Source organism: Octopus sinensis, linkage group LG11 (assembly GCF_006345805.1).
Source record: "Octopus sinensis linkage group LG11, ASM634580v1, whole genome shotgun sequence".
Lineage (NCBI taxonomy): Eukaryota > Metazoa > Mollusca > Cephalopoda > Octopoda > Octopodidae > Octopus > Octopus sinensis.
This window is the reverse complement of record NC_043007.1, coordinates 69748712-69775094: the sequence shown is the minus strand read 5'-3', so window position 1 is coordinate 69775094 and position 26383 is coordinate 69748712. Positions and strand designations below refer to the sequence as shown.

Genomic DNA, 26383 nt, shown 5'->3' with positions numbered 1-26383 from the left:
TTTTTGAAACCGTTAGTAATATTACAGAGATATACTTACATGGCAAGTACTTTTGATCTGAGACTGTGTTGAAACTAAAATGATTGCAGTATGGTCACAGTTTTGAGTGATTAAAGTTTTGACACCATATTCCAAACAATAATTAAGTGAAGTTTAATGGTCATTGTGTGTTTCTGAATGGGTAAATCATGTCATCCACACTGCAGTCATTTTAGTTAATATATATCAAAGATTTTCTAATAATTATATACATTTGTCCATCATGGAACAGAAAGAATGTTTTAGACAAACGAATGTCTAAACATTTCTGTTATGTAAACTGAAGTAAATTAACTTTTGTATAGGAGCTTTTCAGGATGTTTGTTTTAACTTAAACAAATGATGCTTAAAAATATTTTGCTGCATACAATCCCCACAAAATTTAAAGAAGTTGCTCAACCTGTTCCACATAGCACTGAATCTCATACCTCATCTTTTAAAAAATTGGCACATTTTAAGTCCTGAATCTCAGGACATAAAGCAAGTGCCACAATTCCTTTTAATATCTAATCCAACATGCAGGAATTTTGCTGCTTTAGATCCATTTGAATTTATCAAGTCTGTCTGTAATTTGGGTTCAGAAGATCTTTTAACATGCCAAACAGAACACATTCACATGCACACCAGTGATACCATGCTTCATGTGATAAAGTTGCTACAATGTTCACAGAAGTTGTTAAGCATTCCTAATCTCAGCCTGAAGAGGTATTGACGTAGACATTCAAAGAACATCTCACATGGCTGACTTTATTAGGTGTTACCTCTTTTAAGATTCAGGACTTAAAACATGTGCCAATTAAAAAAGAAGAAAAATGATAAAAAGGGCTGAGTGACTGCTTTAAGTTTTTGTGGGGCTGGTATGCACCAAAGTATTTTTAAACATTATTTAAGTAAAAATATTAAACAAACATCATAGTTTACATTGCAGAGAGAGATGTTGGAACACTTGCCTACAACTTTGTATTTCTCTTCCAAGATGTACAAAAATATATAATTATTAGAAAATATTTGTCAGTTCAAAAAGAAAAAATCTTTAATGTTGGGAAACATCAATTCTGCCATGACAACAATATATCCAAAGGGACTGTTTATTACACCTACAACTGGAATGGAAATTGTTCTCATAAGTTTCTCAAGTTATGTTTGTACCTGGCATTCTTTCACTCTGCTTTTGTGATACTTATGTTTAAGTGTTTTGGTTTCTTATACAAAATTTAATTTATAAACAGGCACAAACATTGAGTGTCCTTGTATGTATATTATTTAAGATATTTCAAATTATCTAAACTTTTTACACCTTTGTTTTGCAATTCTCTTTTTAACTATTTCAGATGGATTACTTGATCAAGATCAAGAAACCTTAAGTGAACGAGTTGCAATTTTAGAAAAGAAAGTACAACTGCAAGGGGATGAAATAGTTTGCCTTAAAAGTGCCCTTGCTGATGTGATTCGCAAACTAAACCAGGTCCAGGAATCTGGTAAAGGTAAGCCAATTTATGGGTTTGTATTTGAATCTATTATCTAAAAATTATTCACAGATGTATTAACAAATTGTAATAGAAATATGTTCCAATGAAGTTCTATAGTTTACAAGAAGAATTAAGACACAGATATTAAACTAAGGGAACATTGTTTCTTATTTCACCAGTCTCCACTTTCTAATCACTTATTCCAATATTTCACTTGTTCTGATTTCAACTTCATTTTGGCAGGATTAAAATTTTTAGTATAATTTGTTGACAGGCCATCAGCACTAACTCAGTGAGCCATCATTTTAAAATTCGGTTTGTTATATTAAGTTAAACCCTTTTGTTCAATTAGTTTTAGTCTTGACTAATCTCAACAAAGCAGTATCATTCAGGATTGATAATAAAAATTTTGGGAAAATGTAGAATGACAAAATACCTATGTTGTGGTATGAACTAATGGTTTATGGCTGAAATTTTATACTGACCAGGCCTTCAAAACTTATCTATTTTTCTATCACTAAGCTTCAACAAGATCTTTGTCGTCTCACAAATTTATGAAAACAATCACTCCTTCACATTGGAAAATGTTTATAAAATCTGGAACTTGCTGAACTTGTTGCAAACTGAAATCTTTCTTTTATTTTTAAGCTGATTAAAGCCATTTGTTCTTTTACATGACATCCATTGACTTCATAGGATTAAAAATTTTTGTTACTCTAAACAAATACATGTAAACTGTCATATATGAATTTTCACATATTACACCTGCAAAGATATTACCAGAGTCACTTTGACAAATCACATGTCCTCACTTTTTGCTATTTTTGGAAATCTGTCTCTGGCACATTCTGATTGAGTTAATCTCTTTGAAGTTTGTGAGTTTTTCTCTTTTCTATGCAATTGAGTGATTATACATTTATTACCTTATTGACAATGGTCAATATGAGAGATTTCATGGAGTTACTTGGAAGGCAATAAAGCTATACTTTCACTCAAGTAAAATGCATGATCTCATTGGAGTAACATTTTAAACCTTGTCTGAGATTCAAACCTGACATTATTAGAATACTTTAAGGTGGTGAGCTGGCAGAATTGTCAGCATGCCAGGCAAAATGCTTAGCGGCATTTCATCCGTCTTGACATCCTGAGTTCAAATTTGGCCATGGTCAACTTTGCTTGTCATCCTTTCAGGGTTGATGAAATAAGTACCAGTTATGTACTGGGGTCGATGTAATTGACTAACCCACCTCTCCCAAATTTCAGGCCTTGTGCCTTTAGTAGAAAGGATTATTAGGATGCTTTCAACTCTTACTTTCTTACTTAATTAGTAACTAAGAAAGGAGCTGTTCTTTAAAGAAATAAATCTTTCAGTCCAAAATAGACTGGTGGAACCAGTACACCTCATGCAATGAAATTAAATATTGACTCATATACAGTACTAGAAGGAAGAATTGATTTGTCTTGCAAGTAATAATTTAGCTCCTTCTGGTTTTTATAAAGGGCCTACTTTACAATCTGACGTTGTCTGATGATGATAAAGATTGTGGCTGTAATAATAATGATAGACAAAAAAAGACCCTACCTGAATTTGATGTTATAAGTAAAATATTTACTGCTTCTCATTTTAACTGTAGATCAAAGAGAACAATAAAAGCAACCTTCTCACCTTAATCTTTGAACAAATTCAAATTATTGCTTGCTGTGTACATTATCTTTTTGAGTATTGCTCTAAAATTACCTCGTCTTTGTTTCTTTTCCTTTTTTGTATCTGTGTCTATCTTTATAAAATTCTGCTCCAGTGAATATTGTAATTTATTTTTATATTATTATGTTGTATTGTTTGTATGTAGTATGCAATCAGTGAGTTCTCCTGCTTATAAAAACCCAAATATTAAGTTGTAATTTTGTTTCCTTAAACAATTTGATCTGTCAGCTTCTAACACATATTGTGTTACTTTTATAACAGTTTCTTATATTGGCACCTGGCCATAAATGTATTGGGGAATGGTGTATAGTTTGTTTGGAATTGACATGATTCGTATAGATTTCATTGCACTGGTGAGATTTGAACAACCAGATAGTGTATAAAACTTCAAAACTTATGCTTGCTCTATCACTGAAAATGGCAATACCTATTTGAAATCTGATATAGAATCACATTTACTTTTTGGCCTCTTTTTACTTGACTGGCTTCTTCTAGTCTTACCCCAAGAACTATTTCACACTTTGTATCATTATCATTTAATGTCCTCTTTTCCATGCTGGCATGGGTTGGATGGCTTCACAAAAGATGAATCAGAGGGCCGCATCAAATTCAGCATTTGCTTCAGCATGGTTTCTGCAGTTGGATGCCTTTCCTAATGCCAACAGTCTGTCTACCCTATGTGAAAGGACTCTGAAAAAATACAAAAGATATGCAGCCCATATGACATTAGGACAGTATTCAAAAGTAATACACCACTTTGCAAATATCTCCTTCGAGTAAAACCACCAATAGAAGAGAATATGACCAAGAACTGCATGTACTCCATCCCATGCAACTGTGGTAGGTTATACAAAGGCGAAACATGTCGCCCCTTCAAAATAAGGGTAGAGGAACATCGCAAATCTGTAACATGGGGAGATATTGATAAATTGGGTATAGCTTATCACATATGCTAGGATACAACAACCTCCTAAGCAGACTGAGTGTGGATATGAACAGCATATGGGAACTGGTATTAAGGTAGGATAGGAGAATGTTAGATTTATAAGCCCTAAAATTCACACCATAATGGCCCACGGGCATATGACATAGTGGTTAAGAGCGTGGGCTACTAACCCCAAGATTCCTAGTTCGATTCCAGGCAATGACCTGAATAATAATAATAGTAGTAATAATAATAATATTGAAAAATACCTTAGGAATGAGAACCTAGGTTCGAAATTTCCCCAAGACACTTGAAGGCTGGAGGGTATATTAGCCAAAACGTTGTGTTAACAACAAACAAGATGAGCACAAATATCCTTCAAATGTAAATAATGTAGTGTGACAAATGATTAGAGATAGGGAATGAGTTGGACACAGAGGATATTAGTTCAGCAGAGGGAGATGAAGAAAGGAAAGAGGGTAACATAGAAGACTGATGGAAAGTGGGTGTTAGATGAGCTGAGGGGGGAAGGCTTTGTAGAGCCTCAATTCGACTGAGATGGATGAATCTTTTGGAGCATAGTATATTGCCATTCATCTTGGTTCCCCATCATCTCCTCTGAGAGGAACAACATCTTGAGGCCAGTTTTCATCACTTCATCCCACATCTTCCTAAATCTAGGTCTTCCACAGGTACCTTCCACATTTAGAGATTAACACTTTATATTATTGTCCTCATCCATCCACATCACATGACCATACCAGCACAGTCTTCTCTTCTGCACACCATATCTGATACATCTTACGCCCAATTTTTCTCTCAACACATTTGTAGTTTGTCATACATGCACTCTGACATTGTACATCTGTTAGAGCATGTTAGCTTCATTTCTTTCCTCTACATGTACAGCCTAAGTTTCACAACCATATAGCACTGCTGTTTGTACACAGGCATCATACAATCAACCATTGTTCTGAAAAAGTGGCCTTTTGCTATCAGCAGGAGGTAGAAGTGCTCTGAACTTTCTACAATGACTTCATATTTTAGATAGCATATTTTCAGAGCAACCTCCTCCACTGCTAATTAAATTACTTTGAAAACAAACACTATCTAGTACTTTTAGAGAGTTGCTTGAGCATTTTAGATCCATTTCCTATGTGCTCTTCTTTATTGTCCCTGCACATCTGCCCCAAACATATTCTACATTCTCTGTTAACCCTCCTATAATTCCATTGCATATCTTATGTGTCCATACTCTACACTGAACACACTGTATGAAATTCCTACCTACACCTTATCTATATATGGAACAGGGCCATTTACTTGAGGGAATTAGTGTCCTCTCTGTTTTCCTGTTAATTGGAATTTGGATCTTTGCTAAGTTAACTTTAAGACCCTTTTTGATTCCAGGTTTTGATTTTACATTTGGAAACTTAATTCTTCTGCAATTTAAGCTATAAGGACAAAAGTCATTAGCATAGAGGAGTTGCCATGGGCAACCAGGCTTAAATTTCTCTGTTATATCCTGGAAAAGTATAAGGAGGCTTTGACAATTGAACCCTGATGAACTCCTACCTGCACACTAAATTCGTTGCTGTACTTATTAACATTCACTTTGCTAACAGCATTTCTGTACATGCCTTGAACAGCTCTCACTAACCATTCATCTAGTCCTTGCTTTTGCAGCAACCACCAGACAAGAAATCAAGGCACCCTGGCAAATGTTTTCTCTAGGTTAACTAATGCTAAGTACAGTCTCCTGTATTTGCTAAATATGTCTCCTGCAGTTATCAAACTATAATAGCTGAATCTTATATGGTCATAACTATCAATGACCATGAGCTTAATGATGAAAATGTTAATAATCTTGCAGTTCTACCAAAAAAACTCTCCAACTGTTTTCATTTGAAAAAAAATTTTTGAAATAGATCTGAAGTAATATTTCCTAAACCTTAAATAGCAGATACTTAAAAATTTGCTGTAAACTGGTACAGTGCCCTAGAATTACATATATATTAATAAACAGCAGTAACTATGTAAGATGTATTTGATTACTTAACATGCAAACATATTAATGAAGATTGTGCTCAGGAATGCTATTGTCTTCCTGTGTTCAGGTTGTTGGTCACCTTAAGACAAATGATGCCAATTTTTTTAGAGTCAATGAATGAATCTTGGTTTCTCTCAGGCACTTTGTACCTGTTCATTAAATCCTATCAACAAGGATTTATATAGCACAGAGTTCTTGGACCCAAATATAGACTTAAATATAATATTTGTATTGTAGATAACCAACAAGTAACTTATATACCATTGCATATTTTTAATTGTACTTCAAATCTTATATACCTACAACTAGAGAATCTTTGGACTTCCATAACAGTGATAGTAAACATGCTGAAAGATGGGAACAAGTGGCATGAAGTGGGAGGTGGGGACTAGAAACCAGTGCATTGTCTCATATTGGCCTGTTAGAAACTAGTGAGGCTATTGTCCACAAATTGTGGTTTGAAATTCATAAAATTACCAATGAAGTCGAAGTGATGGAAAGGGTAATAACTGTACATCATCTCAAAACACTATATAACAGCAATAAATTAAACACCATTACTGCACATACTAAATTTCAGACAACATAGAGCACATTGTTCAAATTGTAAGGAATAAAAATAATTTTACTGTCAGCTTTAATGTGGCAAGTTTGTGGAAATAATTGAAAACTGATCTTAATGCTTTACAAGATTTAATCTCATCCCTCTAATTCTGAGTCCAAATATTAACTGGAATGACTTTGTTGTTCATCTCTCTAGAATCACAACAGTAATATGATAATGCCAAATCCATCAACTCTAGCCATTGTCTATAAACACTGACCTTATGCAATACCACCTTTATCATAATTTCTGTTCTTTGTCTCATAATCACTCGTAAGGCATGCGTATTGAAGTTGCTAAATTATATATAATACTTTTACTCCTTGTTAGAGTTGGGATGGAAGAAGGTGCTCTGAGGTAAAAAAAAAAAATGTATTCTAAATGAATATGGAATATTATAGTCAACATTTATGCTGGGTTTTTTTTTTTTATAAAGCTAAGACTTAGAAGTGTTCTGAAGTGATTTGTGGTTAAAGAGTGCAAGAAGATCTAATTACTCATTCAGCAGTTTTATAAATAATTTTTATTATGTTAGAGGAATAAAAGTAATTTCTAATTTACATGGTAAGTTTGATATATTAGTGTATTTGTGTAAAAAATAAAAATTGGTGTGGGACAAACTTTATAGTGTAGAAGGTACTCTCTCAACAAATTGAGTCACTGGCTTGGTTTCAATTTCAGATACAATCAATTCATACTTCACTGGGTAAAAATGAGAATGATCATTTAATGTCGGTTTTCTATGCTGGCATGGGTTGGATGGTTTGACAGGAGCTGTCCAGCCTCAGATGCTAGAATAGACAATTGGAGGCTGGACAGTGCCAGCATGGAAAACGGATGGTAAACTAGGATGATGATATAACCTTCATTATTTTCTCTAGTTAGAATAAATATCCAGAGGAAACCAGTACCCCTCCTGTTTTTAATGCATATTTTAAAACACATTAGCTATTGTTTCTTGAATTTTAAGAATATTTTCTTATTTTTTAGTGTTACAAAATAACATTCTGCCTTCCAAGCCTGCATTTAAGTCTGCGTCTCGGCGAGGGGAAAAAAAAGCAGTGCACTTAAGTCCAGTGGAAAGTATTCATAGCGCTCCCCACCGAAGTACAACTCCTCCAGCTAGGACATCTCCGTCACATAAAGCTAACAATGCCAATCTTAAGAAATGGTCGTCACTATCAACAACCACAGAACTTAATGATGGAAATGTTAAACCGTTTAGGTAAGTTAATTTATTATTATCATTATTATTATTCATAAATATTATGATATTTTCCTGCTTTGCTCTTCGTTTATTTTACAGATTACTAAAATGAAACTGATTTTGTATTTATTGACAACACTTGGTTTGAATTTTTTAATTAAATTTTTTTTTATTAATGGTAATTTCTGATTTCAACTTCAATAGTCCCATAATTTTCAGAGTTGAAGCTTGGACCAGTGGGAGTTGAAATGTGGACCAATGGGAATATCATGCAAGGCCTTGAGGGCTTCAGCATATAGGTCAGGTATTATGGGAGAGTGAGCCTTCTCTTCTTACCTGCTTCAAGTCTGGGAAGATATATTATTATAAAATAAATATGAGAGGAAGCTTAATATTATACATATATTAACCCTCCTTTCGTAATTGTTAATATAACAAATATGTTTACATAATTGCATGTTTTCTTATATGAAGGCAGTTCCTAACAAGTGCTGAAGTGATACATATGAAAAACTAAAATATCTGATTTGCTTTTATCACTTTGAGAGTTGGAATAAGAGATGGGGAACAGAGTCAGAAATTGTACAAAGCAGCTATTCTTCTCTTGATAACACAAGTAAAATAGTGTCAAGTAGCACAGCAGCATTTAAAAATAAATTAAAACACATTTTTGTCAATGTTTATCCAATCACCAATACTTTTATATTTTTCATATGGAACTACGTTTTTAACAAATTGATTGCAATTTTTTTATTTTGTCCAAAAATTCAGGACAGCTATGTGGAATGTACATTTTAGTCATCAGCAGATTCTTAACTATACATTACATAATTTTTCCCTTTTCAGATCCCATTATTTATTACAGAAAACGCTATAATGTCTTTCATTGTAATGAGCCAAAATATTTTTTCATTTTTTTTTCACTTAGTTTTGTGGTGTCCAAACTTTTTAGGAACCAAAAATCTCTTTATAACCTCATCAAATAATTGATCAATATTTGCAGATTATTTTCAAATGCATTGGTTGGACTTCATTGCAAACTGTTCAACACTTGGTCATGTTCTGCCTAATTTTCTCTCTATTTAAAGTTAACTTTTTACAGCACTAAGTATGAGAGAGATCTTTTGAAATTCTCCACTTTTTCACTGATTTCACCATTTTCTTTGAGGTTTCTCAGCAAGGCCTTTGCATCTTCAGTTACAAATTTGTAGTTTTTTTTGTTCTATATTTGTAATAAGGTTTCGTATTCCAAGTTTGACTTATTTCTTTATTGCCCACAAGGGGGTAAACATAGAGGGGGAGAATAAGGACAGACAAACGGATTAAGTCGATTACATCGACCCCCAATGTGTAACTGGTACTTAATTCATCGACCCTGAAAGGATGAAAGGCAAAGTCGACCTCAGCAGAATTTGAACTCAGAACGTAACGGCAGACGAAATACCGATAAGCATTTCGCCTGGTGTGCTAATGTTTCTGCCAGCTCGCTGCCTTCCAAGTTTGACTTCTGCTGTATTAGTATTGTCATTCTTTGTCTCCATAATCAGTTTGTTCATGAACAAATCATAAATACATTTTCCCAAAATTATTTTCAAAGAATTGTTTCATCAGTCTTGGTAGTGTTCAGCTTCAAATCAGCAAAAATGTAAAGAATTCTTTCAACCATCAAAAGTGTTGACAAAAAAGAAATCTGGTATTATTATGCTCTCATAGCTTCTTGTATCCCACTCTGGCAATGTCACAAAATTCTTTCAGCTGTGTGACATAAACTGTTTGAAAAATGTTCACAATAAATGCTTTGATATCAACAGCTGTTTGGAGACTGTTATGCCAACAAAGTTTCTTCCAAGTTTAGTTTTTAATTGGTAAAATATGTAATGCTTTAATGTTTTATACTGCCAAAATTTGTCTCCACAAAATCCATCTTTTCCCATCGCCCCAGTATAATTATCAATAACTATGACTGAAGCATTAGTGAAGATCTCAGCTGTCTTACCTGTAACTTGTAACTTTGACCAAGAATGTAATATGAAATTATGTAAAGTATCATTTAAAAACCTTTTTGATTTGAAGTATCCTGGGAAAGTGTCACAAAATTTGTTCCTACTAGGTCTTTAGCAAACTCAGATTTAGCCACTGGTGCATTTTCATTTAAAACATCAGCTTCACATTTTGTCCATGTTACATGAAACTTTGACTCAAAATTTTTTAAGACCAATTTTGATGAACAGTTGCCCATCTTGAAACTGAGATCATTAGAAATATGAGGCTTCTTCAGCAATCGCTAACTGTCCCAATTTGTTGACTTTTGTAAAACAAATATCTAATCATAAGAAACTAGCAATAACAGTTGTCTTGTGTTTTTGGGATATCAAATAGTCATAGATATCTAACCTATTTCTATGTACCTCAGAGAACTCTGCAAAATCCTGATTGCATTTTACCTAGTCCACATAACATATTTTAGAAACGAGTAATACTCCTTGAGTTCTTTGTAAATGTTCATATCTTCTGGAATTGTAAAAATAGATCAAATTGTTTTCCCATGGATCATTGGCAAAGTCAAGTGGTATATGAGGTATGAGCTACCCCAATATATTTATTCATTGGTATAAAAATCTTGGACACACCAACACCAGAATAAATTTATACAATCAATAACAACATAGCCAAAGAAAGAAAAAAATGACAGCAATGAAATATGCAAATTAAATTATCAGGATGGAACAAGGAATATTCATCATCATTATTAGTTAATGTTTGTTTTCCATACTGGCATGGGTTGGAGGATTTGACAGGAGCTGGCAAGTCAGAGGACTGCACCAAGTTCTACTGTCTGCTCTGGCATGGTTTCTACAGTTAGATGCCCGTCCTAATGCCAACCACCTAATAGTGTACTGGATGTTTTTACGTGAGACCTGCAAGACAGACCCCTTCAATACACTGCACTTTCTCAAACTCATATTGCTAGACATCTTGGTCTGTCATCTCCTCTGTTATGCTAAATGTCTTGAGATTGGCCCTCATTATTTCATCCCTTATCCCCCTGGGTCTCTCTCTTCCACAGGTTCCATCCACTTCAAGCAGTCAATACTTTATATTTATTTCATTATTACTTTATCCCAAAATCGATGTTCTTCATGTGTGCATGCATTTGTGTGCATAGGCTCAGCAAAACGAAAGAGTATTTCAAACAGCCCAGAATATGGGACAACATTGATAAACTAACAGTCTCAGTGAAAACTAGAACATTTGGTAACCCTATGGATAGATATAATAAAGCACATAATCTGATTAAATGATTACAGCTACTTCTCCAAGGGGAAAAAAATCTGCAGCAAGCTTGTGTAATCTTGTGGAAGGGAAGTTACTCTATTTTGAAAGTTTGAATACACAGATATGTAACTGCTAAAATATCTGTTTTATAAGCTGGAAATAATATAATATAATATATATATATATATATATATATAATATATATATATATATATATATACACACACACACCACACACACATATATATATATAGACACACACACACCACATATATATATATATAGACACACACACATATATATATATAGACACACACACACACACACACACATATATATATAGACACACACACATATATATATATATATATATATATATATAGACACACACATGCACATATATATATATATAGACACACACATGCACATATATATATACACACACACACATACACACACATATATATATATATATATATATTATATGTTGTGTGTGTGTGTGTGTGTGTGTTTTACTTGATTTCCTTATGCTAGTGTAATTTAAGTTTTCTTAAATATTATAATGAACTAAGGCTTTGGTTATTTTTTTATTCTTAGTCTTATGTTTTGACAACATATCTTAACCATAGTTAAATGAGTTAAAACTTGTTTAATACTTAGAATGTTAAGAAACAACAATCTCCTGTAATATTCTGCTACTTACCTTTTCTGTGCTGCTAGCCATCGATTTCCCCTGCTCCTTGAGCCACATCTATTGATATTCGTCCTTCTCGCCTATGCCTATTTTCTTCACTCTTGTTCATCTTTCACTATATTCACCTCTATTGCTGTCATGAACCGTCTCTCACTCTCCCTCCATTCAGTCAATAGGAATTTTTATGCTTGTGAATTACAAGACAACTCTAAAAATTATTAACTGGTGTCATAGCAGATAAATTGTACAGCTTTCTGGAGGAGAATTTATTACTAGAGGAGCAGAAAGAAATCGGGTAAATTTACTAATCTGCTGTTTGTTGATAAATATGATTATTAAGTGAGATATGAATGAGAAAGAACTTAGGAGGGTTGGCTGAATAGTTCATAGGCTGACCAAGATACTCCCTTGGAATGTGACCAAATGAGGCTTATTTTTCAACATAGTCCCTCTTACAGTCCACATATGTCTTCCATCAGTGTTGCAAGGCTTGAATCTCATTGGTGAATCGGCTTTGATCCTGCTGATCAAAAAAGTCATCAGCAAATATGATTCTATCATCACTGCAATACTTCTTCCCAGCGAAGTGTTTTTGCTTGTTGGGGGACAGATGACTGTCAGATGGGATGAAACCACAAGAATAGGGAAGGTGATCAACCAGTTTAAACCCACAGCCATGCACAGTAGACATTGAAATCAGGGACTTGGGTGCTGGAGCATTATCCTGATAAAACAAGCAGCAAGTTGGGATAGTATTTTCCATTGATGGTGTGGCTCTTTTGAAAATAGCCTATAAGTATAATGCTTGTTGCATCTGGAAAAAAACTGAGATGCTTGTTGCATCTGGAAAAAAACAGGCTATCACCTTTCCTGCTGATAAAATGACTTTGGCCTTCTTTGGAACAGGTGAGGTGGTGTGTTTCCAGTGCACGGATTGTCTATTTGTACTGGTATGGTCATATGATGTGGATGGATGAGGACAGCTGTATAAGAAAAAGTGCCGATTGCTAAATGTAGAAGGAACCTGTGGAGGAGGAAAACCTAAGAAGACATGGTATGAAGTGGAGGCTGACCTCAAGATGTTGTTCCTCTCAGAAGTGACGATAGGGGGGGGGCCAAGATGAATGGCAATATGCTGTGTTTGAAAAGACCCATCTATCTCATAACACCCACTTTCCATCAATCAATCTTCTATGTTATCCTATTTCCTTCACTTTCCCCTACACTGAACTGATATCCTCTGTGTCCAATTCATTTCCTATTTCCAATCATCTGTCACACTATTTTCACACACTGCACTTATACATTCAACTTTGCTGCTCTTCTGTCCTATTGTCTCATATTCATCTTGTACCTGAACTTGCATATCTTTTTCTTTCTCTCCCTTTCATTTTCTAGGTGGGCTTGTCATGTAGACACCTTTTCAACAGGACACCTGCTTCTCTCCCCTCTATCATAGTTTCTTATTCTTCCAGTCTGTTCTACACTCAATTGATGGGGTTTTGCCTTGGAGACACTTGGCAACCTCACTAGTGCTGGTGCCATGTAAAAGAGCACCCAGTACACTCTGTTAAGTGGGTGACATTAGGAAGGGCATTCAGCTATAGAGATCTTGCTAAAGCAGACATAAAACCTGGTGGAGTCCTTAGGCTTGTTTGTTCTTGTCAAACCATCCAGACAATGCTAGCATGGTGAAGTGGGACTTTAAATGATGATGATGATGATTTTTACATATATATATATATATAATTCACCATCACTAAAAGTGTCTAAGGAAGCTAAAAATGTCTAGCATTGCTAGAAACAAGTTAAAGACTCTTTAGCCACAAACACAACATGCTTTGTTCTTGGCTAAAGAGTCTTTGACTCTTGTTTGTAGCAATGCTGGTATTGCCCTGCACCCTTAGTCACTTTTAGTGATGGTGAATTTTTTCCTTTTTGACTTTAAATTGCATCTAGCCACCTTAATCATTTATTAATGTGTGTGTGTGTGTATATATATATACATATATATATATATATATATATATATATATATATCATCATCGTTTAACGTCCGTTTTCCGTGCTAGCACGGGTTGGACGGTTCGACCGGAGTCTAGGAAGCCAGGGGCTGCACCAGGCTCCAGTCTGATCTGGCAGTGTTTCTACAGCTGGATGCCCTTCCTAACACCAACCACTCCGCGAGTGTAGATATATATGCGCGCGCGCGCGCACACACACACACACACACACACACACACACACCACACACACACACACACACACACACAGGGGTTAGACAAAATAATGGAAACACCTTAAAATTTCAAGCAAATTTATTTTAATATGGGGTAGGACCGCCTTTGGCAGTAATTACAGCTTGAATTCTATGAGATATTGACTTGTACAAAGTTTGAATTGTTTCCAAAGGAATTTTTGTTTGTTCTTCAGCTAAAATAGTCTCCAGTTCTTGTAGTGATGATGGTGGAGGATATCAACTCCTTACTTGTTTTTCTAAAATGCACCATAAATGTTCAATAATATTGAGATCTGGGAACTGTGGTGGCCAGATAAGATGTTCAATTTCACTAGACTGTTCCTCGTACCATTCAGTAACAACTTTAGCTGTGTGAATTGGTGCATTATCATCCTGAAAAATTGCATTTCCCTCCGGAAACAGTTCCACAACCATAGGATGAATTTAATCAGATAAAATTCTTAAATAGCCTTGATTATTAATTCAGCCACGAAGGGAAACCATTGGGCTGGCGGATTTCTAAGATATAGCCCCCCCCCCATCATCGCAAATCCTCCTCCATGTTTAACAGTTGGAAGATGGCAGTCTGGGTCAAATACTTCTAGATGAGATGTATACTCAGCCAGTGGTCAGAAATAATGTAAAGGATGACTCGTATGAGAAAATAACATTCTTCCACTGCTCTAGAGACAAATTCTGTACTCTAAAAGCTTTGCAACATTTGTTTTTGAAAGTAGTGGTTTTCTGATTGCTGCCCTCCCATGAAATCTGGCTTTGTGCAGCTCCTGGCGAACAGTTTTTGTGGAAAGTGGGTTCTTGAGGTGATTATTAAGCTCTGCGGTAATTTTGGGAGCTGTACTTCTGTGATCCTTTCTAACAATTCGTGTAAGAGTTCGACAGTCCCTATCTGAAAGATTTGGTTTTCTTCTGGAGTTTTATTTTGACAAGGAGGTTTTTCCCTCCTTTCTCAAAGGCTGTCATTACTTTCGAGACAGTACTTCTTGATACACCAATATTTCGACTGTTTTCATTTCACTAGCGCCTGCCATACAAGCACCAACAATTTGACCTCTTTGAAAGTCCGATGGATCTGTCATTTTGATGAATTTTAATTATCTTTTCCTGATGATATCTGAAAAGAAGCAGCAATTTTAGCAAAACATATAATAAAATATAGCAAAACTAATAATAAAACAAAAAACAAAAAGTAAACAAGCTTTTGACGGTTTTATAGTTATTTAAAATTATGATGCTATGTTGCTCGGTGTTTCCATTATTTTGTCCAACCACTGTATGTATGTATGTATGTATGCATGTATGTATATATATATACACATGCACACATCTCACTCATTAACAACATCCTACCTGTACACAGTTCCACATAATCACACACATGTAAACGATACCAAAGACTCCACATACATTTGGTGTATCATGAAGGCCATATTCTGCACCGAATATTCTATGTTCAAATCAGCTAGATCCAACCTCACACCTACCCTAAAATGTCATTCTAAACATAAACATGTACATCATCAAAATGTCAAAGCTACGAGATAATGCATGATTAATTCAAAGACAATGTAAATAAATAAGTATTACATATGACAATAATCTGAATGTTAAAGAGTTAGATACAGAAAGATACGGTTGTGTGTGCTACAGTCTAGACAATTGATGATGATAAAAGCGGGGATAAAAGAGTAAGAATGAATAATAAATGTTATCCGACATATAATGATAGCAAGATATTAGGTGACAAAGTTAATGCTCCAGACTAGTTTCATAATATTACTGTCCCTATTTGCATGGTTCAGGTATATATTAGTTGGTGTTAGTTACAGATAGAAAAGAGGATTATGAAGTTAATGAACTTGAGGAGGGGTTTTGCTAAGGTTCAGATCAGTAATATCATAGGTTAGGTTATTAGTAATACTACACTGCTAAAAAGTCCATTTCATTTTATGTTAACAGCAGATCCCTGGTTCATTCCATTTTACTAATGTCGGCACGTAAAAAGCACCATCCGTTCGTGGCCATTTACCAGCCTCGTCTGGCACCTGTGCCAGTGGGACGTAAAAAGCACCCACTACACTCACGGAGTGGTTGGCATTAGGAAGGGCATCCAGCCGTAGAAACATTGTCAGATCAGACTGGGCCTGGTGCAGCCTTCTGGCTTCCCAGGCCCCAGTTGAACCGTCCAACCCTGCTAGCATGGAAAGCGGACGCTAAACGATGATGATGATGATTATGATATTGGCTAGAATTATTTCCCAAGCCTCCTTAGTACTTGGTCTGCAAAATATCTTTCTTCCTTGTATGACATTGCTGAACCCCGCTACTGACCATCTTAAAGTTAATATTTCTGGACGTTAAATTAAAAATACATTCAACAAGAAATATATCTTGAATATTTGATTCTTGGATGATAGAATGAATATCTATGCATTGAAATGAGCAGCTTCACAGAGTTCATAGTAGTGCCAAAATGAAATTGAGAGCTTTATTATTATTATGGTTGTTGTTGTTGTTGTAAGGTGGCAGAATTGTTAGTGCTCCAGACAAAATGCATAACAGCTTTTCATCTGTCTTTACTTTCTAAGTTCAAATTGTGCTGAGGTTGATTATTACCTTTCATCCTTTTGGGGCCAGTAAAATAAGTGCCAGTTGAACACTGGGCTCAATGTAATTGGCTTACCCTCCCCTAATAAATATATATATGTGTGTATGTATGTATGTATGTGTGTGTGTGTGTGTGTGTAAGCGCAATGACCCAGTGGTTAGGGCAGCGGACTCGTCATAGGATTGCTGTTTCGATTCCCAGACCAGACATTGTGAGTGTTTGAGCAAAAACACCTAAAGCTCCACGAGGCTCCGACAGGAGGTGGTGGCGATCCCTGCTGTACACTTTCACCACAACTTTCTCTCACTCTTTCTTCTGTTGGCCTGCTCGCTTAACCAGTGGGGTGGCGTCATTTGAAGGCAAAAACAATGCGAAGTGCATTGTTACCAGCTATGTGAAGCAACATCTGATAGCCTGGTCGGTCATGGTGATGTATATATATGTGTGTGTGTGTATATATATATATATATATATATATATATATATATATATTTGCAGGTTTGAGTCCCATGGCTGTCTGTAGACATTTTTTGTGAAGGTACATAGCTCAGTGGTTAGAGCATTGGGCTTACAATCATGGAGTTGTGAGTTCGATTCCTGTTATGTTCTTGAGCAAGGAACTTTATTTGATGTTGTTGCAGTTCACTCCACTGTAAAATTAAGTTGCGGTGTTATTAATGGCATGGAGAGGAGAGGCTGGTGTGCATGGGTGACTGCTGATCTTTCTTAAACAAACTTGTCTAGACTTGTACCTTGGAGGGGAATTTTCTAGGGGCATCCCATGGTCATTCATGACCAAAGGGGGTCTTTACCCTGCTCACAGAAAGTTCCGGATGGTCTGAAAACCTATCACATGAACAGCAATCATTCATTGGACAAGATCTCAGTTATGCACATGATCAAACCATGGCTGAATTGTGATTTGAAATTTGTATGTAGCAAAACGGGTTTGAATCCAGTGCTACAGACCTTTGTGTTTAGTCACAAGAAACCAACATTGAATTAACTGTTACCTAGAAATATCATTTAATGTAATCATTAGATTGTAAATGAAATAAATCAAATCTATTTCAAACATTTCTTTGGTATCCAATACCTAACATAATTTTTTGTTTTTTTCTATGATCAGTATTTTTTATTAATTTTGTTGTTGATAGAACTATCATGGTTCTGGAATCTGGTCATCTCTAACTGTTTTCAGGTTTATTTCCTTTTCAGCTATTTACTTTTTTTCCTCATTCTTTTCTGTCAATATTTGTCATTTTTCTATTTTTTCAGAAAACTTGATTCTAACTTACGTCCAGGAGCTGGAACTGCAAAAGAGTAATAAAACAAAACATTGCGCTATATATATATATATATATATATATATATATGTATATATATATATATTATACTCACAATTAGACACCTGTACACTTAAACATCCATGCATATATATCTAAAAATATGTAAGACAGTGAAATGAAACATTTTGCTTTAATGATATTTGGCATTTCAGAAATTATTGATGCTTTGAAATATTATTTGCACCTTCTATGCACCTTAGCATATATCTTTTTAAAAATTGTTTATATCTTTAAATGTATGCTTTTTCCGGACTATAGCTGAAAAAAAAAAAAGAGAAAAAAAAAATGAAAAAATGGACTCCCTATATTGTAGTCAATAAGAACCTATCCTAATGCTTTGCTTTAGTCTTGAAGGACTTGATATAAATGTTAGATTTTAATTTTCTGTTAGAAACATTCCATTCAGTCCTATAAGTGGCTGTTGAAGACATTTAATAACATTTAATGATTTTTGTTATTTCTTTTAAACTGTGATAGTAGTACAACCTATTCTGTCCATCCTAAATAGATAGGTTTTAGTTTTTTACTATTGTTTTGAAATATTTTATTAATCTACTCATTTTAATTACTTCAATCCATTAGAGATTTATGTATGAAGAAGTTGATTTAAAATAAAACTGTTAATTGTTGAGAATTAATAGAGAGGTTTTTGAGAAACTAAAAATAATGAGAAAATATTTGTTTTCTTTTATTACTATTATATGTGCCAAAATTTAATGATGGATGAAAATATCTAGGGGTTAATTAACTACTGTAATTATTTTGTATATAAAAATTAGTTTCCAAGCATTTATTCTTTTTTTTGTCTTTCAAATTTTTTAATTAGTAAATATCTTTTTGAATGCATCATTTTAAGTCATGTTAGCCAATTGTGTTGTTAATTGATCTGCAGTTTTCATATTAGCCAAAATATTCACTTGATCACTATAAGCTGATATGAAATATTTCTTTATGAACCAATTTTTGTTCACCCAACCTTAAAATATCTACAAAACTACAGAACACTTGTTGTTCATCTTCTACAGTACTATCAAATCCAGGATTAAAAAAAATAAAAAAAGCACAACAGCAAGAGACTATTCTTGTCACGTGTCATTGAAAAGTGTTATTTTCTATGTCTACATAACCTGCGATGTTATCATTTATTCTAGGGCCAAACCTGTGTATTATGGCAAACTGCCGTCTCTTAGGTGAGTAGTTGCACCTAGGCTTTACTGTACTGCTAAGAACACTTATTGTAAAACTATTTCTTACTTGTGAACATTACCTAGCTTGAGATGAAAGATTAATAAAACTTATGGGTGTGTATGTGTGCGTATATACATATATAAAATTAGTGTTTATTAACCTACATTTAACAGACAACTATTTTCGAATCCTTATTAAAGTAGTTTCTTCTACACACACACACACACACACACACACACACACAAAATCATGCTACACACCCTTATGTAATTTACTATGTTCTATTACTTCCCATTGATATGAAATCTGACCACATCATCTTTAATTTATATTTTCATCATGTAAGTTTCTTTCTCTTGCTTGCCATAATTTACATATACTCAATGATATTAATTGTAATTGGTTCTAAATTTCAAATTAATAGGTTAATCAAATTATGCTCACATGCTATTCTTTATGCATTTAAAATCTAAACATTTTGTTGGTCTTCTTGCAAATATAATGAATTCAACATCCTTCAAATATATCTTGCATATTTAGAATAGTTCTTTTGGAAATATAGTGAATATATTACCTACCATTCCTGGTAGTTATCTACAATTTGTTAACACTAGGAATAAAATGACACCAGAAGAAATGATGGCATTTGTGGTGAACAAAAACTGCAGACATCTGATCGATGCAAGCAAAAGTTGAATCCTTATTTGGAGACATATTTACATTAACAAACTATCTTAAATACTATAGTCTTTCTCCAGCTTTAGTGATGTCACTTTTTGAATATATTTTTTGTGATTACAGAAGGATTTTTGATGGAAAAAAAAAATTACAGATTTTCTAAATTTATTTTTAATTAGAAGTATTGAAGGGAATTGTAATATAAAAAAAATATACAAAATGTTTCAAAATCTGGATACAAGAGCAAAGGAAGGAAACTGTGTGTGGATGGATGCATATGTGTGCATATGTAGATGTGCGTATATGTGTAAATATTTGTATGTATGTATGTATGTGTGGAGGCACATGGCTTAGTGGTCAGGGTGTCAGCATCATGATTGTAAGATTGTGGTTTCGATTCCTGGACCGGGTAACGCGTTGTGTTCTTGAGCAAAACACTTCATTTCACGTTGCTCTAGTCCACTCAGCTGGCAAAAATGAGTAACGTTGCGATGGACTGGCATCCCGTCCAGCTGGGGAACACATACGCCATTGAAACCGAGAAACTGGGCCCATGAACCTGGCTAGGCTTTAAAAGGGTGCATTAAAATTATGTATGTATGTGATTCTGCGTGTGTATGTATGTTTACTGGTATGTATATACTGCTTTTTTGGATTTAATTAGGTCTTTTTTCTTCACAGAATTGAAGTCAGTCACTTACAAAGTGACAAGGCTCTTTTGTTTACATCAAGAGAGCTCTTTGGATTTGTGATAGCTGGACTAGTTTGTGCGTGCATGAATGCAAATAAAATTGCGCTCATATAGTGGAAATACATGCTACTTCAGTACACAAGCATGTGTGCTTCAATACTGTATGTGTGTGTGTTTAGCCTAGGAACCTCAAATGGTGAATTCCTGAACTGTTTTACAAATTTTCTCTCAACCTCTAATTAATTATTTTTGGAGTGTGCAAATCAGTTTTCTTTGTTCTCTTTTGGAAAACCCCAACATTTTTAGGCTTTTATGCAAATCTATAGCTAGAGTATAAGAGCTGTAAGTTTCTCAGAAATTATTCATATACATCTGTTTTTCTCCCAGAGTTTTAGCAAGATATTCACATTTGCTGGGCCATTCATCTTTGCATCAATTCATGATTTTTGCTCTCTGTCCATAGAACACCACCTGGCCTCTTGTGTTTACATTAGGTTTACAATTTCTATAGTGTTCCTTAATATAAGAGTGTGGATACTTTCCAATTCAGCTTTATCTTTGGTATGATTGTGAAGACAATCTTTCTTGCAGTACTGTTGATGATTTTAGCAATAACGTTGTCTCATGGTAAAGTAGTATCTTTTGGACATTTTTGGACAACTGGATTGGTTGGTGTTTGGATGTTGAGGATGTAGAGGGGCTGGCACAAGACCACCAAATATGGAGAGCACAGGTGGACCTGGTTGGCTCTACGTATGATGACACCTATGGGGCCATTAACTTGGAATGAACCCAGTCCCATCAAGCAAGAGCATGAAACCAAGCCAAGTTGGTGATATGGAAGCTATTTTCCTCACAAATGTAGAACTATTGACATTTTGTTTCTCAGCTTGTGTTCTAGAGGCATCCTAATGTTCCTTGTTGATTAGATATTTAGTAACTATTTTCTGAATAGTGTTATCTTCTAGATGAGTTGTGATGTCAAAATTATCACTTTTTACATCCACTTTCCATCATGGCATATGTTGAACAAACCATCAGCATTTGTGCCACCTCTCATTGGGAGCTACTGCTCTACAAGAGACAAAGGTGCTCACACGTATCATCAGGCTTGACTTCTATGGCTGGATGACTTCCCTAGTGCCAACCACTTTACTGAGTATACTACATGCATTTTTTGCATTTTTCTGAACAGTTCTTAGTAAGATAGGACTTGAAGGACCTTGTAACCCTACACTTTCTCTGCTTTGTGTGAACAATGTCTGATAAGGGGCCTTGTGCACAATAAAGGCAAGTTTGGAAAAGGAATAATAACAGAAAGGCCAGAAGTTGGGATAGGGAGTGAATGTATGTATGGAGAGAGTACTCAGTAAATTAGGGGTGGTGCATTCGCACAGATGACTCGGGGGTGGGGAATTGGAAAGAGAACAATGACATCAGAAGAAACAGAATAAGTGGAAGAGTGGAAAAAAGAGTCTGACGGGGGGGGGGGGAGACAGGTATATGTAGAAGTGGCTTGGAGGAAGGTTTGGCAGTAGCAGGTGGATAAAGGTAGATGTTGGTGATTAGGTAAAGGTAGAAGAGGGATGGTAATAGAGGTGAGAGTAAGTGATAGCTGGCAGCAGAACAATGATATTACTGTGTATTGATAGGTGATGGTAGCTTAATGCCATATACTCTTATATACGTCTTTTGGGAGGGCACGTGGGGATGGTGTGATCAGCACAGGTAGTGGTGGTTGAGAGACGAGTTGGATGACTATGAGTGAAAAGAAGGGGGTGAACAATAGATAGGGGGAGGTGGTCAAGGATGTAAGGTGAGGGTCAGCAATTGTAGGGCTGGCAGGATACAAATATTGCAGCCTCGAAACACTCTGCTCAAGTTAGAGTAGGTCTCACCATAAACTAACATGTCTTCTACAGCATCACATATCACCAATTATTATGGTTCTCTAATGTCTTTGAGATGCAGCATCTTCTGGTCCACCTTCATCACTTTGTCCTAAGTCTTCATTGGTCACCTTCTTCCACAGGTTCCACTAACTTGCAGTGTTTGGTGTTTCTTTATACAGCAGTCATCTTCCATGCACATCACATATTCTCACTAGCTCAGCCTTCTCACATGTGGACATCTGATTCCTGTTATACCCAGTTTTTCTCTCAGTTCATTTGTTATGTAGCATTCATGTTCACTAACATTGCACATCAATCAAAGTATGTTTGTCTCATTTCTTTCTAGCCATCTCCAGTCTCTGTATTCAAGGCTCATGTCTTATTGCTATGCAGCATAGCTGTTTTAAAATAAAACCTCATACAATCTACTATTCACTCAGAGGGAAAACACTTTTGTTACCAACAGATTTTCTCTAATTCATTCTTACCCTGGCTACTGTGTTTTCTGAACAATCACTCCTTTCCTGCTAATTATGTCATCTAGGAAACAGACTATTGACTACTTCCAGTGAGCTGCTCTTGGTCCATATTGTTCCACTGCATCTCCCACATATAAAGCAAGCTTTTTCTGTTAGTCTATTTGTGATCCCACTCCATTTCTTGTATGTTTGTAGCCTACATTAGCTACACTTTTTGAAGTTTTATACCTGCTCCCTTCTTATGTATCATACTATTTCCCTGCCAGTACAGAGGTCCTGTTATCTTTCCTACTTATTAACACTTGAGTCTTAGGTAAGCTTATCATAAAGGTTCTTAGTTTCAGGCTTTTCTTTCATGCCTACAATTTCTTTAATTCCACCATAGATTCAGGTATGAGAACTATATCATCAGTATGTAGGTATTCTCGTGGACAGCCATTCTCAAACTTCTCTGTGATGGCTTATAGGACTATGATAAATAAGGAAGGACTGAGGACTGAGCCTTGATGGAACCCCATCTTCATACTAAATTCATCCCTGAACCAATCGTTGATCCATACTTACATCTATCTTTGTACATAGCTTGAACAGCTCTCATAAACCATTCATCTACATCTAGTTGTTTTAGTGACCAGCTGATTGCAGCGCATGGTACTCTGTCAAAGACCTTCTCCAGGTCATCATTTTCTAGGCAAGATGGTTGACTCTTAGCCAAATATTTCTCCTGTAATTGTGTTACTAGGAACATTGCATCTGTGGAACCTTTTTTAGATACAAAGCCTACTTGCATTTAATCTAAACTGACCGTCTCTGATTAATTGTACTCTGACATACTCCCCCACTCACTCTCTCTTCTTTGAATTTCTGAGCCTGGGCTAACAACTTGATTCTTCTGTATTTTCCTCTTTCTAAATCATCTCCTTTGCCCTTACAGAAGTTTGCAATGATAATAGCAGTCATCATGTCTGATATCTTCCTGTCTTATGTGAATAACTATTCAGGTAGATGAATTGCTGGACCTTCTGTGGGGTCAGCATAAGGTAGGTGATGATGTGACTGACTAGTTTCTGTGAAGTATGTGTTGTAAATTCTTAGATGAGTTGCATCACAGAAATCTAGGTGACATAGCTTAGTGACTATAGCAATAGCTTTTGTTCTTCTTAATAGTTCTATAAACTATGTTATCAGTCTCTTAAGAACATCAACTATGGCAGTTCCAACCTTTGCAAGGCATAGTGATTCTATTACCCATGAATGAGGAACAGTCAAATGCCATCTTATAGTGTAGCCATACATTCAGTATATTTCAGTAGTATTGCTTTGCTCTTCCTTAAGGACAGTTTTCTTGACAAGTTGTTGTTCAACACAGCCCCAAATCCTTTCTTTATTTCTGCAAACAGATAAGTTACTACATTGTATATTTCTTAAACAAACATTAAAACTGCAATGAAATGTAATTATGTTCCAGATCCCAATCTAAACTGACTAGATCATTCTGGAGAAAGCCATTTATAACCTTGAATGTGATGCCTTTCATATGTGATATACCACTTGTGGGATTATTGCTAGTTACTTCTTAGTAAATTGAAGATTTTTACTTACCACTCACAGCTCATGTTTAAGGTTATGGTTATATCTCTTTGGCAGTTTGATTAGTCATTGTAGCCAGTGGTTCACTTTGCACTTGATGATAGTATCTGAGTCTCCAATATTTGTCTGGAGAGAGGTCATCATTTTTGGAGTGTTTCTAGTCAGCAGTACCATCATATAGTTGTAACTGGTGGTTTGTGTGTGTGTGCTAATTTCACTCACAAGGTTTTGGTCGCTGCATGGATACAAGTGGAAAGCGTTCACATATCAGAACTATATCTCTAATCGTGGAATACTGAAGAGAACTTCTTTATCTATTTATGCATGGGTATGCATATGTATATAAATGTGTCTGTGCACACGTGTGTGTGTGTGTACATATAACTATATACATGTATATATGTGTGTATATATATGTACATAAATATTTCTATACACTGTACCTATCTATGTTTAGGTGCGGGTGTGTCAGTGTGGTTTATTAGTTTGCTTTCCAACCACATGGTTTCAGGTTCACTACTTGGCACCTTATTGTAACCTTGAGCTGGGCAAAAACCTTGAGTGGATTTGATAGACAGAAACAGAAAGAAGGCTGTTGTGTGTGTGTGTGTGTGTATGCATGTGCATGTCTTTGTCTGTCTCCCACCACCACTTGACAGCTGGTGTTGTTGGTGTGTTTTTGTCCATGTAACCTAGCAGTTTGGCAAAAAGAGACCAATAGAATAAGTACCAGGTTAAAAAAAAATGTGCTGGGATTGACTTGTTCAACTAAAATTCTTCAAGATAGTGTCCCATCATGGCCACTGTCTAATGACAAACAAGTAAAAAAATATGGTGCCCCAACATGGCCACAACTCGTGAGTTGAAACTACTTTAATTCATATATATATATATATATATAAGATGCTGTTTTCTCTCTTGAACCATAACATCAAATTGTAAATGCAAATTGTATATGAGGGTGAATTGTACTTCTCGAAATTTAGATATGTCTATCTTTTACTACTTGTGATGTTAGAACCAAAGATATGTAATATGCATATGAACTGTCCTCTAGTTACAATTAGCTTTGTAGTTAACAGCTGAGTCCAACTTGTTTGTACTGACTTCAATTCAAAGGCATTTTACTCCTGAACATTTTTTTCAAGAATTTTCTATTCAATAGCTATAATTTACCTTTTTTGAATATGTTAATGTTTGAGTTGAAGAATGTTTGGCTGCTATTTCCTGCTAGGTTTGTGAACTGCATTAACCCTTTCATTACTGTATTTATTTTGAGATGCTCTGTATTTCTTTCAATTACTTTAGATATAACAAAGAATTTGGTAAAATAACTTCGTTATCATTAAGCTAGTGTTAGGAACATAAATTCTGATTAAGATGTGGTGGAAGATTTTAATTCAGAACTTTTGAAAACAAGACATTTATACTACAGTGCCTGAGCTGGTTTCAGCTGGGTTGGTATCGAAAGGGTTAAGATTCTCTCATTGAGTTGGGTTCCCTTTTAAGATTATTCAAGATGTGACTAATTTTTGTAATATTTTATAAAAATAGAACTGATCACTTTATGTTTGAGAATTCTTTATACACTTGCGTCAGAAATTAATTAGCACTTCTCAAATTTCTACATTAAATAGGTTAAATCAATTAACCTATGAGCTGTTCAAAACGTCTTACGCGAT

At 35.1% G+C, this 26383-nt stretch overlaps 1 protein-coding gene across 12 annotated transcripts in view; it reads left to right on the top strand.

Annotated features, from left to right (window-relative positions):
- The window catches only part of LOC115217030 (echinoderm microtubule-associated protein-like 2), a 236370-nt gene that overhangs the window by 100529 nt on the left and 109458 nt on the right, over positions 1 to 26383 (top strand). For 9 of the 12 annotated variants that reach the window (XM_036507662.1, XM_036507658.1, XM_036507664.1 and 6 more), the window contains 3 exons: positions 1371 to 1523; positions 7783 to 8017; positions 19335 to 19373. In XM_036507662.1, the coding sequence (XP_036363555.1) occupies positions 1371 to 1523; positions 7783 to 8017; positions 19335 to 19373 (427 nt within the window). The remainder of the gene's footprint in view (positions 1 to 1370; positions 1524 to 7782; positions 8018 to 19334; positions 19374 to 26383) is intronic. The other 3 variants (XM_036507659.1, XM_036507669.1, XM_036507666.1) reach the window with 1 other exon arrangement.